Source organism: Gekko japonicus, unplaced genomic scaffold (assembly GCF_001447785.1).
Source record: "Gekko japonicus isolate JY-2015 unplaced genomic scaffold, Gekko_japonicus_V1.1 scaffold266, whole genome shotgun sequence".
Lineage (NCBI taxonomy): Eukaryota > Metazoa > Chordata > Lepidosauria > Squamata > Gekkonidae > Gekko > Gekko japonicus.
In genome coordinates, this window is record NW_015166428.1 from 541,224 (window position 1) to 553,910 (window position 12,687).

Genomic DNA, 12,687 nt, shown 5'->3' on the forward strand with positions numbered 1-12,687 from the left:
CCCTGCAGCCCACCGATCTCCACAAAATTCTGCTTCTGGAGAACTGAGGATGTGTGTGTGTGTGGGGGGGTCCTGCAGCAGGAAGGGAGAATCAGTGGAAATTGCCAGTTTAGTCTGGATCCAACCCATTGCATTCTATATATTTCAACCTAAAGGCTTGTACTTTCATGATGCTTTAACTTAGGGATCCCCATGAAGTTTCACCTCCCAAAATATTTGCATCACTCAAACCTGGAGGCTGTTCACACTTGCTGTATTCTGGGGAGAAATCTCTGCTTGGTATAGCATTGCCCGGTGCCCGCTGGTCATTGGCAGGGGGTGAGGGAGGAGGTGAGGGCATGAGGTTGCAAGCACCAAGTTGGGAAACTCCTAGAAATTTGGGGGTGGAACCTGTGGAGGACCGAGACCGCAGTGGGGTACAATGCCCTAGAGTCTATGCTCCAAAGCAGCCGTTTTCTCCAGGGAAACTGATCTCTGTAGTCTGGAGATGAGTTGTAATTCCAAGGAATCCCCAGGTCCCACCTGGAGGCTGGCATCCCTAGCTTGGTACCTGGTATCCAATCACTATTCTGAACAAAGTTTGAAACCTTCCTCTAGCCTAAGGAGATTTCCTCCAACTTAAGTGGCTCTTTCTCTGGCAGAATTGCTGCTTAAGTTGGAGGAAGGAACAGTAGGACACAGCCAAAATGTATTTCAGTAGTTTCGTTAACCAGGAGTCTAGTCCTTCATCACAAATTGCATTAGACTGGATTTTCAAGGTTACTGTTTTTTTATGTTAGGAGAATGGCATGAGCCGAATGCTTTGGGAACACAAGTAATGTACATAAGACTCACATTTATGTTTTGCAATTTGTGGATGCAAAAAAAAAGAGGGTGTTTTTTATTTTTTAAAAAATGGAAGTTGTGGTTTCAAAAAATGCACTGGTGTCTTTGGCCAAATCTCCCAAGAAAACACAATATTCTGGAATGTCTAGCCCAGAACTTGGCTCACTGGTTTTTTAGGAAAAAGATACATTGAGAAAGTTATACATTTTTAATCTTTATTTTAATTGGCTCTGTTAAAGAAGAGACAAATCGGTGGCACGATCATTCAGCACCAATTCAGCTTTAGCTGATGTTCAAACTTCAAAGAGGAATTGTTGTCTGCTCTTTTACAGTATGCCACGTTAGTTTGGATAGCAACAAAAAATGCTGGAAAAGTTATCGGAGCAGGAAAAGGCCTTTCCAGTAACTTCAGCTGCCCTATCGGCTCTCCCTTTTGTAGCTGCACAGTAGAGCTAAACCATTTTGTAAATGTAAATGGCCCAGTGCCATTGACTTCTGTTTTGTATTTGAGTTAATTTAACAGAACATTTACACATGTGGAAGCAATTTCTTCTGGCCTGTTTTGCGCACCTCTCCTATTGTTAAAGATGCCAGCTTACGGAGGGTAAAATATAGGACGGCTTTCAGCTTTTGATTTGAGTGGGGGGGAAGGGAACGGAGGAATAGCTCCTTTTCCAGGAACTGCACATCATTGTTATCAGCTTTCAGAAGGAAGAGCAGTTTGTCTGTTCCTTGGTCAGGTGCTTCATTGGGAATTTTCCTCCTTACCAGTCCTAGTTTATCCTTTTAATAATATCAGCTGTGATTAAATGAACCATGAGTCATGAATGTGCTAGATAATTCTCAATTTACATGGGGGCAGCAGCTGTATACATTCTCACTTCTTGGCCTTTTGGCTAAGATCAAATGTGTAGTATAGATTCAGACAAGATTACTAATTCCAGCCTCAGATGGGTCTTGCGTCACTTGAGAAACTGTGTTGCTGCCAGCAGTCCTGGCACCAGCACCTCCATATCCATTACTGAGCTCCTGAATGACCAGAGTGTCATGACTCCCACTGAGCTGGCTCTGGACTCTGACTCAGGAGCCTCAGAGGGGAAGCCAGAGGAGCCGGAAACATAGCCTGGGGACTCGAGGAGACCCCTGCATGGTAGATGCCCCTGGCCCATCTGTTCCAGAGGTTGCCCCCGAGGAGCCTGCAGTTGGAGCTCCTCTGCCAGAACTTCCCTCTGCCCCTTCAAGTCCTCAGGCAATTAAGACCCACTCACAAGCCCACCAGGATCTGACTGCACCCAGCAGGAGCAGCAGAGGCAGCAGGCTCATGCCAAGGTAGCCCAGTGCCAGGTTTGCTGCCCTTGCAGCACCTCCTGGGCCAGACCATGCCCCGGGTGGATTTGCAGTATCCTGGCCACAGAATGAGTCCAGGTGCTGCTTCCAGAGCAGGTGGAACTGCTTCCTTCTTATCCTATTTTAGCCTTAGTCTGGGAGGGGAAGCTTGCTGGATCAACTGGTCCACCAGGTGTAAGCCTACCGTTTCCAACTTCCCAAGCCTGGCCAGCCAAGGATCTGGCACCACTCAAGGAGAAGTGACAACAGCGCACCATCTGCCTGAGCTGTGGACCATTTTCCTGGTGTTCTTAAGATTTCTATTCTTCCCATTGAAACAATACTGCCTTACTAGGGCTGCCAGCTCTGGGTTGGAAAATTCCTGGAGATTTTCAGGTGGAGCCGAGGGAGGGTGGAGTTTGGAGAAGGAAAGGAACTGAGCAGGGGCGAGATGCTGTAGAGTCTGCCCTCCAAAGCTGCCATTTTCTCCAGGGGAACTGATCTTTGTAGTTTGGAGGTCAGTTGAATATTCTGGGAGACCTCCAAGCCCCACCTGGAGTCTGGCGACTCTACCCACCTACACATGTCCCCTCCTGGAAAGGGGACATTGGAAGATGACACTGAGAGACCCTTAACAGTTGCTCAAACTTTCTGAAATATTTTTAGCTTATTTGCAAATGTTCAAAGTGTTACCCAATAACCGTGATAGATCAGGAAGATGCACAGATGCTGCTATGGATTATGGATTGTTCTGTTTGAATATTGAATGTTCTTAAATACTGTTAACATGAAAGATTTTTAAAGAGAGAGGGGAGAGAGATTAGAATTCTTCAAAGGGATCCTAGACCTCTAGAGGAGCTAATGCTGGCACAATTAAATATGTCTATTAAAATATTGCTCTTTTGATTTCAGATGAGTATCATGGTCTTTGTAGCAGTGGCCCTGGCATGAATGCAGTAGGAACTGGTAAGTAAAGTATGCTCAAGTCCTGTAAAACTCATGGATGTTAGCACTGCTGTGGAATCTTTTGCGGAGAGCACTATATAAGGATCGAGGGCATATGTAAGGATGGCTTAGGGTGAGGAATGGCTTAAAACAACTTCATATTGAAAGGCAGTTAAATGTTCTTGTTCTACAACTAACTGAGTTTAAGACAAGTCCATAAGAGAATGTCTCTAAATTGTAAATACTTTCACTACAGGAAAAAGACAGGTGCCACGTAACCCGTTCTGACTTTCTGTTTTCTCAACTGGGGCTTAAAACAATTATGGGAGGTATTTTTGATTGGTGAGAAGCCATGGGAAGAGAGGGTTCCCCCTCCCTTTCCCAGCATTGTGTCTCCCCCCCCCCCCCCCCATCCCCCCCCCCCACCTGCATCTACTCTTCAGAACCAAACAATGTACCTGAATTTCCAATCACAGAACTCCAGAGCTGGGTGCGGTGTCATCCTAAGTGAGCTTTTTTATTGCCTGGGAAGGGTCATAAATTAGTATTGAACTTTGCTTTTCTCTCAACCCCCTTCCAAATAGATATCAATGAATGTGCGCTGGATCCTGACATCTGTCCGAATGGGCAGTGTGAAAATCTTCGTGGAACGTACAAATGCATCTGTAATGCTGGATACGAAGTGGATACAACTGGCAAAAACTGCATTGGTATGAAGTTTTCCGTATTCCTGTCTAATGTTTTCTGAGATGGTGCCTCAGTAAGAACCTCAAAACAATCTTGTTGCATCAAACCACAAATCCATTCCCAGCAGCCCAGAAACGGAGCGTAAACACCCTGAATTTACCTTTCCCCTTCCCGCTCTACCAGTAGGCATTCAGAGATAAAATGGTTCAGAGAGATAATGGTTCTTAACCGGGATGTACCACTTAGCTGTCACCTCTTGACAGAGCGTATCCTCTTCCATGAATGGCTCAATGCTTGTTCCCTCCATCAGGACATTCACACACAGAGGAACATCCCCAGTAGGAAAACAAGGCTGTAGGTTAGTCTGTAGTAGCAGAACAAGATTTGAGTCCAGTAGTACCTTAAAGACCGACAACATTTCCCAGGGTATAGGCTTTCATGAGTGAGCTTTGAACACTGTTATCTCTAGATATTCGGCCTTGAGACTTAATGCATTTGGCTAAAGGAATGTGAGCTATGTGTGGGAAAGAGCTCATAGCATTCACAGCCAGGCACCACTTTGCAACCGGGAAATTTGGCAATACTGCAGTGTATCATGGGAAGAAACCAAAAGTCTGCCTTTGCTACATCTATTCAATATACCTTATACATAAATGGACAAATCTCCCTTAATCCAAAATTCTGCCACATGGCACCTTAAAGAGCAACAAAGTTTAATTCTGGGTATACACTTTTGTGTGCATGAACACTTCTTCAGGTATCTTCAGGTATCTGAAGAAGTGTGCATGCACATGAAACTTGTACACAGAATGAAACTTTGTGGATCTTAAAGGTGCCGCTGGACTCAAACTTTGTTCTGTTGCTTCAGATCATCACAGCTACCCACCTGAATCTATCTTCCGGGCAGAGGTCATTTCGGGGGGGATCGCGGGGGAACCCAGTTCCCCCAGGTGAGGTGCGGGGGGCGGGGCACATGATGAAGCCCCACCCCCTGCTTCCAGCCGCCCCGCTTCCAGCCCTCATTCAGCCAGGAGGAGGCAGGAGAAGAGGGAGGGTAAGTTGCTTCCTCCCCGCCTCTCCCCGCCCCTGCCTGCCTGTAGCCAGGGAGGGCCTTGGCGGGGCTTCCTCGCACTCCCGCCGGCCTTGCAGGTCCACCGCCGGGCCCCTGATGTCAGGGGGTGTGGCATATGCTAATGAGTTATGCTAATGAGTTCCCCTAGCTCTTTTTCTACGAAACGACCCCTGCTTCCGGGAAAACATTATTAGTATTTTAAGTGTTACTGGGCTCGACTATAGTGCAGCAACAAAACACAAGGCTTCTTCTTTCCCGTGGCTTCTCTGGAGAGCAAAAAAAAATTTCTTCTTTTGTTACCACAAATGACTGTCCTGTTTGTCTTCACAGACATTGACGAATGCGCCCTGAACACGCTGCTTTGTGATAATGGACAATGCAGAAATACCCCTGGAAGTTTCACCTGCACCTGCCCAAAGGGATTTGTGTTCAAGCCTGATCTACAAACATGTGAAGGTAAATGAAAACATCCCTGAACATTATAGCTATTCTTAGTTTGAAAATCAGTTCGTAGAGTTATTGTTATTGTTGTAGTTAAATTTATACCCAACCCTATCCCACAAGTGGGCTCAGGGCAGCTTACAACATAAAATCCATAAAACAATAAAAACAATAAAACCAATGAAACAATACATTTATTTATTTACTTCTTCACATTTATAGCCCACCCTTCCCAGAAGTGGACTCAGGGCAGGTGGTAACATTTCATTTATATAAAATATATTAGTTAATACAATAACATTAAAATTTAAAACATCATCATAAATATTAAACTGGTGGTCACAGCTGATAACAAAGACATTTCTGGTTGTGGGAGGTTCCTGGCCATAGCCAATAGTTGTTAACAGAGTGACAAACACCTCAGGGAGACCATATATGGACGTCCGCTGCCTCAGCCAAAGGCCTGGTGGAAGAGCTCAGTCTTGCAGGCCCTGAGGAATTGAAGTAGATCCTGCAGGGCCCTGATCTCAATGGGGAGCATGTTCCACCAGGCAAGGGCCAGGGTGGAAAAAGCCCTGGCCCTGGTTAAGGCAAGACGAACGTCTTTCGGGCCAGGGACTACCAGGAGGTGTTGATCCATAGAGTGTAGTGCTCTTCGGGGCATATACGGGAAGACGCGGTCCTTCAGATATGTTGGTCCCAGGCCATATAAGGCTTTAAAGGTTATTGCCAACACCCTGAAGTGGATCCAGAACTCTACTGTTAACCAATCCAATTGGCGGAGTACCTGCCAAACATGAGCCCGCACAGGCATTGCCATTAGCAGGTGCGCTGCTGCATTTTGCACCAGCTGTAATTTCCAAGTCAGCCTCAACCTGTGTAGACCGAATTACAGTAGTCAAGCCTGGAAGTGACCACTGCATGGGTCACTGTAGCCAAGTCTGGGCGGGGGGGGAAAAGGTTTCAGCAACCTAATCTGCCGAAGATGGAAAAAGGCAGATCGGGTGGCTACAGTAACCGGGGCCTCCGTGGTAAGAGAGGCATCCAGTTTCATTCCCAGACTCCTCACCTTCTGGGCCAGCCCCAAAGATGCCCCTTCCAGCGTGGGGAGCCTGATACCCATATCCCCTCCTTCCGACTCAGGTACAGGACCTCCGTCTTCAATGGATTTAGCTTCAGCCGACTCTGCCGTAGCCACATTTGGGCAAAATGGCACAATAAACAATAACAACAAACCCCATGTCTCATATCAGGTGGATATAGGTACCCCAGAAAGCTCCAGTGCCCAATAATATTATCTCAAACAGCAGGGCACTGGGAAGGGGCCATGACCAGGGGTGGCCAGAATGGCTGAATGTCCACTGCCTCTGCCAAAAGTCTGGAGGAACAGCTCCGTCTTACAGGCTCTGCAGAACTATAATAAGTCCCGCAGGGCCCTGATCTCAGGTGGCAGCATGTCCCACCAGGTTGGGGCCAGGGCCAAAAAAGCCCTTGCCTTGGTTGAGGCTAAGCAGACATCTCTCAGGCGGGGATCACCAGGAGGAGTTGATCAGAAGAGCGTAAAGCTCTCTGGGGCTCATATAGGGAGAGGCGGTCCTGTAGGTATGATGGTCCCAATGCAAACACAATGTATGCCATGAGATGGCAACCGATAGACAGGAGCAGTATGCCACAGAAGTAATCACAGAAGTCTTCCATTTATATAATCTTCAAGTGTGAGGATTCTTTGATAAAGATAAGGCAGAAGTGAGTCAGTGGCTCACATCTGAAGTCTTGCTGATTGAAGCCTCTCATCATGTAAACAATGATAAAGACAAAGAAACGGGTTGAAAGTAAACCGGGATCCCGTCAGAATCTTTCACAAGCTGTATTGAGTAAAAGAATATGCTGTTGTTTAGGACTATTGGTTATTGTAAGGAATAGACAATGTTGCATGTTGTAATATTTGTACTGATACAAATAACAAGGAACATAAAAGTTACATTGAGCACCATTGCATTATCCATAAGTAACTTTAAGAAGAGTTTGTGTCTATTGGTTGCCATCTCATGGTATATATTGTGTTTGCATTGGTTTCCTGTCCATGAGCCTGTAATTTGGTGTGGTAGGATGGTCCCAGGCTGCATAGGGCTTTAAAGGTCAAGACCATACCTTGAACCAGATGCGGTATTTGATTGGCGGCCAGTACAGTTGGCACAACACCGGCTGAATGCAAGTGTGCCGCCGCATTCTACACTAGCTGCAATTTCCGGATCAGGCACAAGGGTAGCCCTGATGATCTTATGCCAGAGTATGTAAGCCAAATAAGCCAGGTATTGGGCCTCCCCCATATGGATGCTTCAAAGTCTCTGACCAGAGGAGGATTCTTTCATTTATATAACCAGACTGAAGGAAACCACCTAAAAGCTCTGTCTCCTCCACTGGCCATTAATTCATATTGTTTTTGTCTTATTGTAGATATTGATGAGTGCGAATCCAGCCCATGTGTTAATGGAGTGTGCAAGAATACTGCGGGATCATTTGTCTGTGAATGTTCCCCCGAAAGTTCTTTGGATGCAACAAAAACCATCTGCATCGGTAATGTATTCTTTTGAGCCATGTTCTTTTTTTCAGCCACAGTCATGACTCCAAGTTTTGAGCTATTTAATGATGCCTTAAAATTGCACAGATACTGTACTTATGTAGGCAGTTATGGATGCACTGAGCTGGGATGATAAAAGGGCTTCTGATTTATTTTACTGTTTATGGGGTCAGAAGGGCTCTGATCTGTAGCTCTGGAGCCAAAAGTGGCTCAGTATGGAACCAAATGTCAGACTCCTGCAGCAATCAGTTTCTTTTTTCAAAAGAAAATGAGTAAAATATATTGGAGAGGCAAGTGGCATGCTATAATAACCAGCACAAGATGGGAATGTCAGGCAAGTATTTTTACAGGGCTAAGGAATGCCTTTGGCTCAGACTAGCCAGATCTCATTGGAACTCAAAAGCTAAGTATTGTGATGGGAAACCACCAAGGAAGTCCAGGGTCGCTACGCAGAGGCACCTCTGAATGTCTCTTGCCTTGAAAACGCCCATGAGGGGTTGCCAAAAGTTGGCTGTGGCTTGATGGCACTTTGTAGCATTAATTATTATTATTATTATCTATTAGACTTATGAATCGCCCATGCTACAGAGCAGGGTCTGGGCAATTGACAACATTTTAAACATTTTAAAATACAATGAGTATATAATTAAAGTTACTAACAATAACAAGAATTAAAACCCATCAAGATGGTGATATAGACCTCCATTGCCGGTCACACCACTGTCCCCGCACAGCAGGGCAGGGACGGGTATGTGGGGGCCATAAAAGAAAGAGAGAGAGAGAGAGGGTGCCAGTCTTAACCTCCCCTTGCTGCCCTCAACCAAAAGCCTGGCAGAACACCTCTGCCTTGCAGGCCCTGCAGAATTGCATCAGATCCCGCAGGGCCCTGATGTTATTCGGCAGAGAGTTCAACCAGGTCAGGGCCAGGACCAAGAAAGCCCTGGCCCGAGTCAAAGACAGCAGGACCTCCCTAGGGCCAGAGAGCACCAACAAGTTGATATCAGCTAATCTCAGCATTCTTCTGGGGACATATTGGAGGAGACAGTCCCGAAGGTACATGGCTCCCTGACCACTCAAGGCCTTGAAAGTCAATACTAACACCTTAAACCTGACTTGGTACTCCACCAGTAACCAGTGTAACTGGTGCAGTACAGGTTGTATATGTGCTGTCCAAGGAATGCTTTACAGAAAGGGCAGGGATAGAGGTGAACATATACCAATAATCCAAGTGCAAATTATGCCAGTGCACTAAAGCAATCATGCTGGGTGCTCCTATGTGCATTTATTGTTTATAATATGTATACTTATGATCTCATGAGTGCCATTTCCTCATAAAAAATTCCCAACAAACCCATATTTGGGACTGCAAAAACTTTATAGATCATTAACCAACATTTCAGTTATTAGTAATATTAAGTGAGATTTTCAGTTATGTAAATGGGCTTTCTTCAGCTGGCTTTTTGTTGCTCTCTTGCTTCGAATTTTGACATAGTTTGGAATTCCTAAGACTACATGGTAGGGTTTTGAGCCTGGCGTTGACCAGCCTAGTTGCTAGGATTGCATCCACGGGCAATGGTGTGATGCATCCCCTAATCTTGTCAGAAATAAATTGGAAAATCTGGAATTACAATAGGCTTACCATTTGCCTGCCCCGGCCCTCCATCACCCGATCTTGATTAATTAAGTAGCAGGAGAAAAAATGGGGGGGTGGAAACAATGTCACAGCATCTGTGATGTTCTAGGAATCCCCCAAATTGCTATGGTTCTTACCATAGAGGTTGGGGAATTCCACCACTGGGGCATCAGTGACGCTGTGACAACACTTGTGGGTAATGACCTGGAAGTGATGCCACAGCATTTATGCAACTTCCCCAGGCTTTGCCCCTCAAAGTGCCTGAGATTGCCGGGCACAGGTCTGGCAACCCTGACTTAAGAGTAGTATGTTGGCAACAATAACTTTGTCACCAGGATGGGTCTTGTGACAGTTACCGAACTTGCAATGAGTTTGCACACTGGATACATTTTATATGAGTGGAGACGAATAATGTATTGCTCTAAGTATATGGCAATGACCGTTTTTATTTTCCTGTTCTAATAGAGACTGTTAAGGGCACTTGCTGGAAGACGGTTGTGAATGGAAGATGTGAAATAAACATCAACGGGGCCACGTTGAAATCCCAGTGCTGCTCTTCACTTGGTGCTGCTTGGGGTAGCCCCTGTGTTCCTTGTGAACGAGGTAAGGCTATTTGCTTTAGTCCTGGCCAGTTATTATTTAAGGATTGCTTGGACAAGTAGGAAAAAAGACTTCATAGAGTAGAGTTTCCCAGAGCACAGTTTGAAACCTATTAAGCTCTTGAAGATGATTTTGCCATGCAGCTACAGGGCTGGGTCAAGCCTCATTGGGTCCATATTTTTTTAATATAGCCACAACAGGAGAGTGCCAGGAAGTTTGGAGTCTTCTAGCTATGATTCTTCTTTTACTTAATTTAATTTATTTAAAATTGTTTTTATCCTGCCCTTCAGTCAAAAGGATCCCAGGAGTGAACACATATGAATCTGCTTTATAGTGAAGCACAGTATTTCCCCCCCCCCCCCCATCCAAGTCAGCATTGTCCTCTCAGACGGGCAGCAGCTCACCCAGGAGTGGTTGAATGAGATTTTCAAGGTTTGAGGGATAGGACCTCAGGGTTGGGCCAGCCAGTTTTTTCACCCAGTCTTACCTAATTCCCCTCTTCCTAATCAGCCTTACAACTTCAGAATAGCCATATCCCTAAGTACGACAGGAGAGAAACCAAGAAATTCTAATAGATTTATCCACACATTTCCCCCATACATTTCTAAAGGAATTATCGTTCAGTAAATGTAAAAGTTGAAGACACCTAATCCAGGCCCTGGACTCCAATGAATGCCACGCACATTCCAGTCCGAGGGCAGTCCCTGCCACACAGCTGACACACCTGCTATCTGGAGTAAACATTGAAGAAGTAGGCAGTCAAGGACTTTTGGAGACCCTATTAATCCAAGTGCCTGCCCCAAATAAAACCTGTGGGATAACCTTAGCATTAAAAACCTTGATAACTACAGGTAATTCCCCTCTACACTACAGCTGCCCCATGGCTTTTCTTCACTCAGTTCCCATTATTCCCTGCCTAACCTTTTTGGTGGACTGTTTGACACCCCCAACACACACACACACGCTTCTTTCACTAGCAGAAAAGCCGGATGGTTCCAACCTTCAGTGCCTGGCATGAGACTGTTTCCTTCTGCTTACTAGCAAAACTAGCACAACTAGAGTAAAGGATGCAAATTAGTAACCATTGTAGACACAGTTTACATAATTTATACATATTGCAGGATTCACCATTTCTTGGTGCAGAATTTGGATTGTCTAGAATGCTAATTTGGTGTTTATGACTCCGGTTGCAAAAACAGTAAAGACAATAATAATAATTTCTCTTTAGAAGATAATATTTAGTTTCTGTAGACACTACTTATCACAGTTTTGGGAAAGTTTTTGAAGCCCTGCTAAAGGTATGAACACATAGTATAGGTGAGGCTAAAAGAAATGACAAGTGTCACTGTGACAAAATACATTGTGCATATATGTGAAATATAGGCAAGATACCTGCCAATTTTTGCAGGTGTAACGAGGCCATGAACAAGCTTGCTACAAGCACAAGTGTTAATTAAGCCTTCCTAACCTCACTTTAAAAAATGTGGATGCCAGGACTGGTTGCAGAAAGAAGTAATCGCTGTCATGTTCCTTCAGTCAAACTGTACTTATTTAATAGGTTTGATTACTTCTGTATTTTTTTTACTTAGGAGATATAAGTTTAGTGCAGATGATGTGAATGTAAAACTAAGATGTGGATGGGGGAGAGTAGGATTGTGCATGCTGGCCCCACCCTCTGACCTCCATGTCCTGATTGGCTCTTGGGCACAGAGCTTCTCCATATAAACATTGCCTGTGGATAGGCTCTGATGCATATAACTTGTACTCATGTAGCTCATGCATGTACAATTTATGGAAGGTCAGGAAATGGGTCCAGTGAGCCTCAAGTTGACCCTCCTGCACGTGCACACTCTCTGCACACAAAGCTCTCATTTGTGCATCAAATGCATTTCTGTGTTCAGTGAAACAAGTCCTAGCATTGGTCTCCTTTTGCTTTTCTTTTATAGACCCAATATGTTTAAGAGGATACTCAAGGATAAGAGGGACCCTGTGTGAAGGTATGTGCTGTCGCTTTGAAATGTGTTGTGAATAATGTAAAGTGTGCCATCGAGTTGCAACCAACTCATTGAGACCCCATGAAGCTCCACCTCATGGGATCTTCAAGACAAAAGATTGGCTGAGGTCAGGGGTCTTTTCGTAGAAAAAGAGTTGCAGGAGCTCATCGGCATACGGTATGCTAATGAGCTACTGGGCTATTAGCATAATAGGTCATTAGCATATGCAACGCCCCCTGACATCACCAGAAGTGATGTCAGAAGGGGAAGCAAAAGGGGGGGGAAGGCATCTTCAAAAGCCTCCCCTTCCCTTCCCCAGCCAGCGGGGGGGGGGGAGCAAAGAGAGAAGGGGTTTAAACTTTAAACCCCTTCTCACTAGAGTTGGGCCGCAGAAGGAGGAAAGAAGGAAGGAAAGAGAGAGAGAGTAGAGAGAAGGAACGAAGGAAGGAAAGAGGAAAAGAAAGAGAAGGAAAGAAGGAGGGAAAGAAAGAGAGAGAAGGGAAGAAGGGGGGAAAGAGGAAACGGAGAGAATGAAAGGAGGGAAAGAAAGGAGGGAAAGAAAGGAGGGAAAGAAAGAAAGAGC

General features: G+C 45.2%; 1 protein-coding gene across 1 annotated transcript in view; it reads left to right on the forward strand.

Annotated features, from left to right (window-relative positions):
* Window positions 1–12,687, forward strand: part of FBN1 (fibrillin 1) — a 250,030-nt gene that overhangs the window by 140,416 nt on the left and 96,927 nt on the right. Inside the window, exons 19-24 of the mRNA XM_015411782.1 lie at window positions 3,064–3,117; window positions 3,681–3,806; window positions 5,186–5,311; window positions 7,754–7,873; window positions 9,976–10,113; window positions 12,057–12,107. Of these exons, the coding sequence (XP_015267268.1) occupies window positions 3,064–3,117; window positions 3,681–3,806; window positions 5,186–5,311; window positions 7,754–7,873; window positions 9,976–10,113; window positions 12,057–12,107 (615 nt within the window). The remainder of the gene's footprint in view (window positions 1–3,063; window positions 3,118–3,680; window positions 3,807–5,185; window positions 5,312–7,753; window positions 7,874–9,975; window positions 10,114–12,056; window positions 12,108–12,687) is intronic.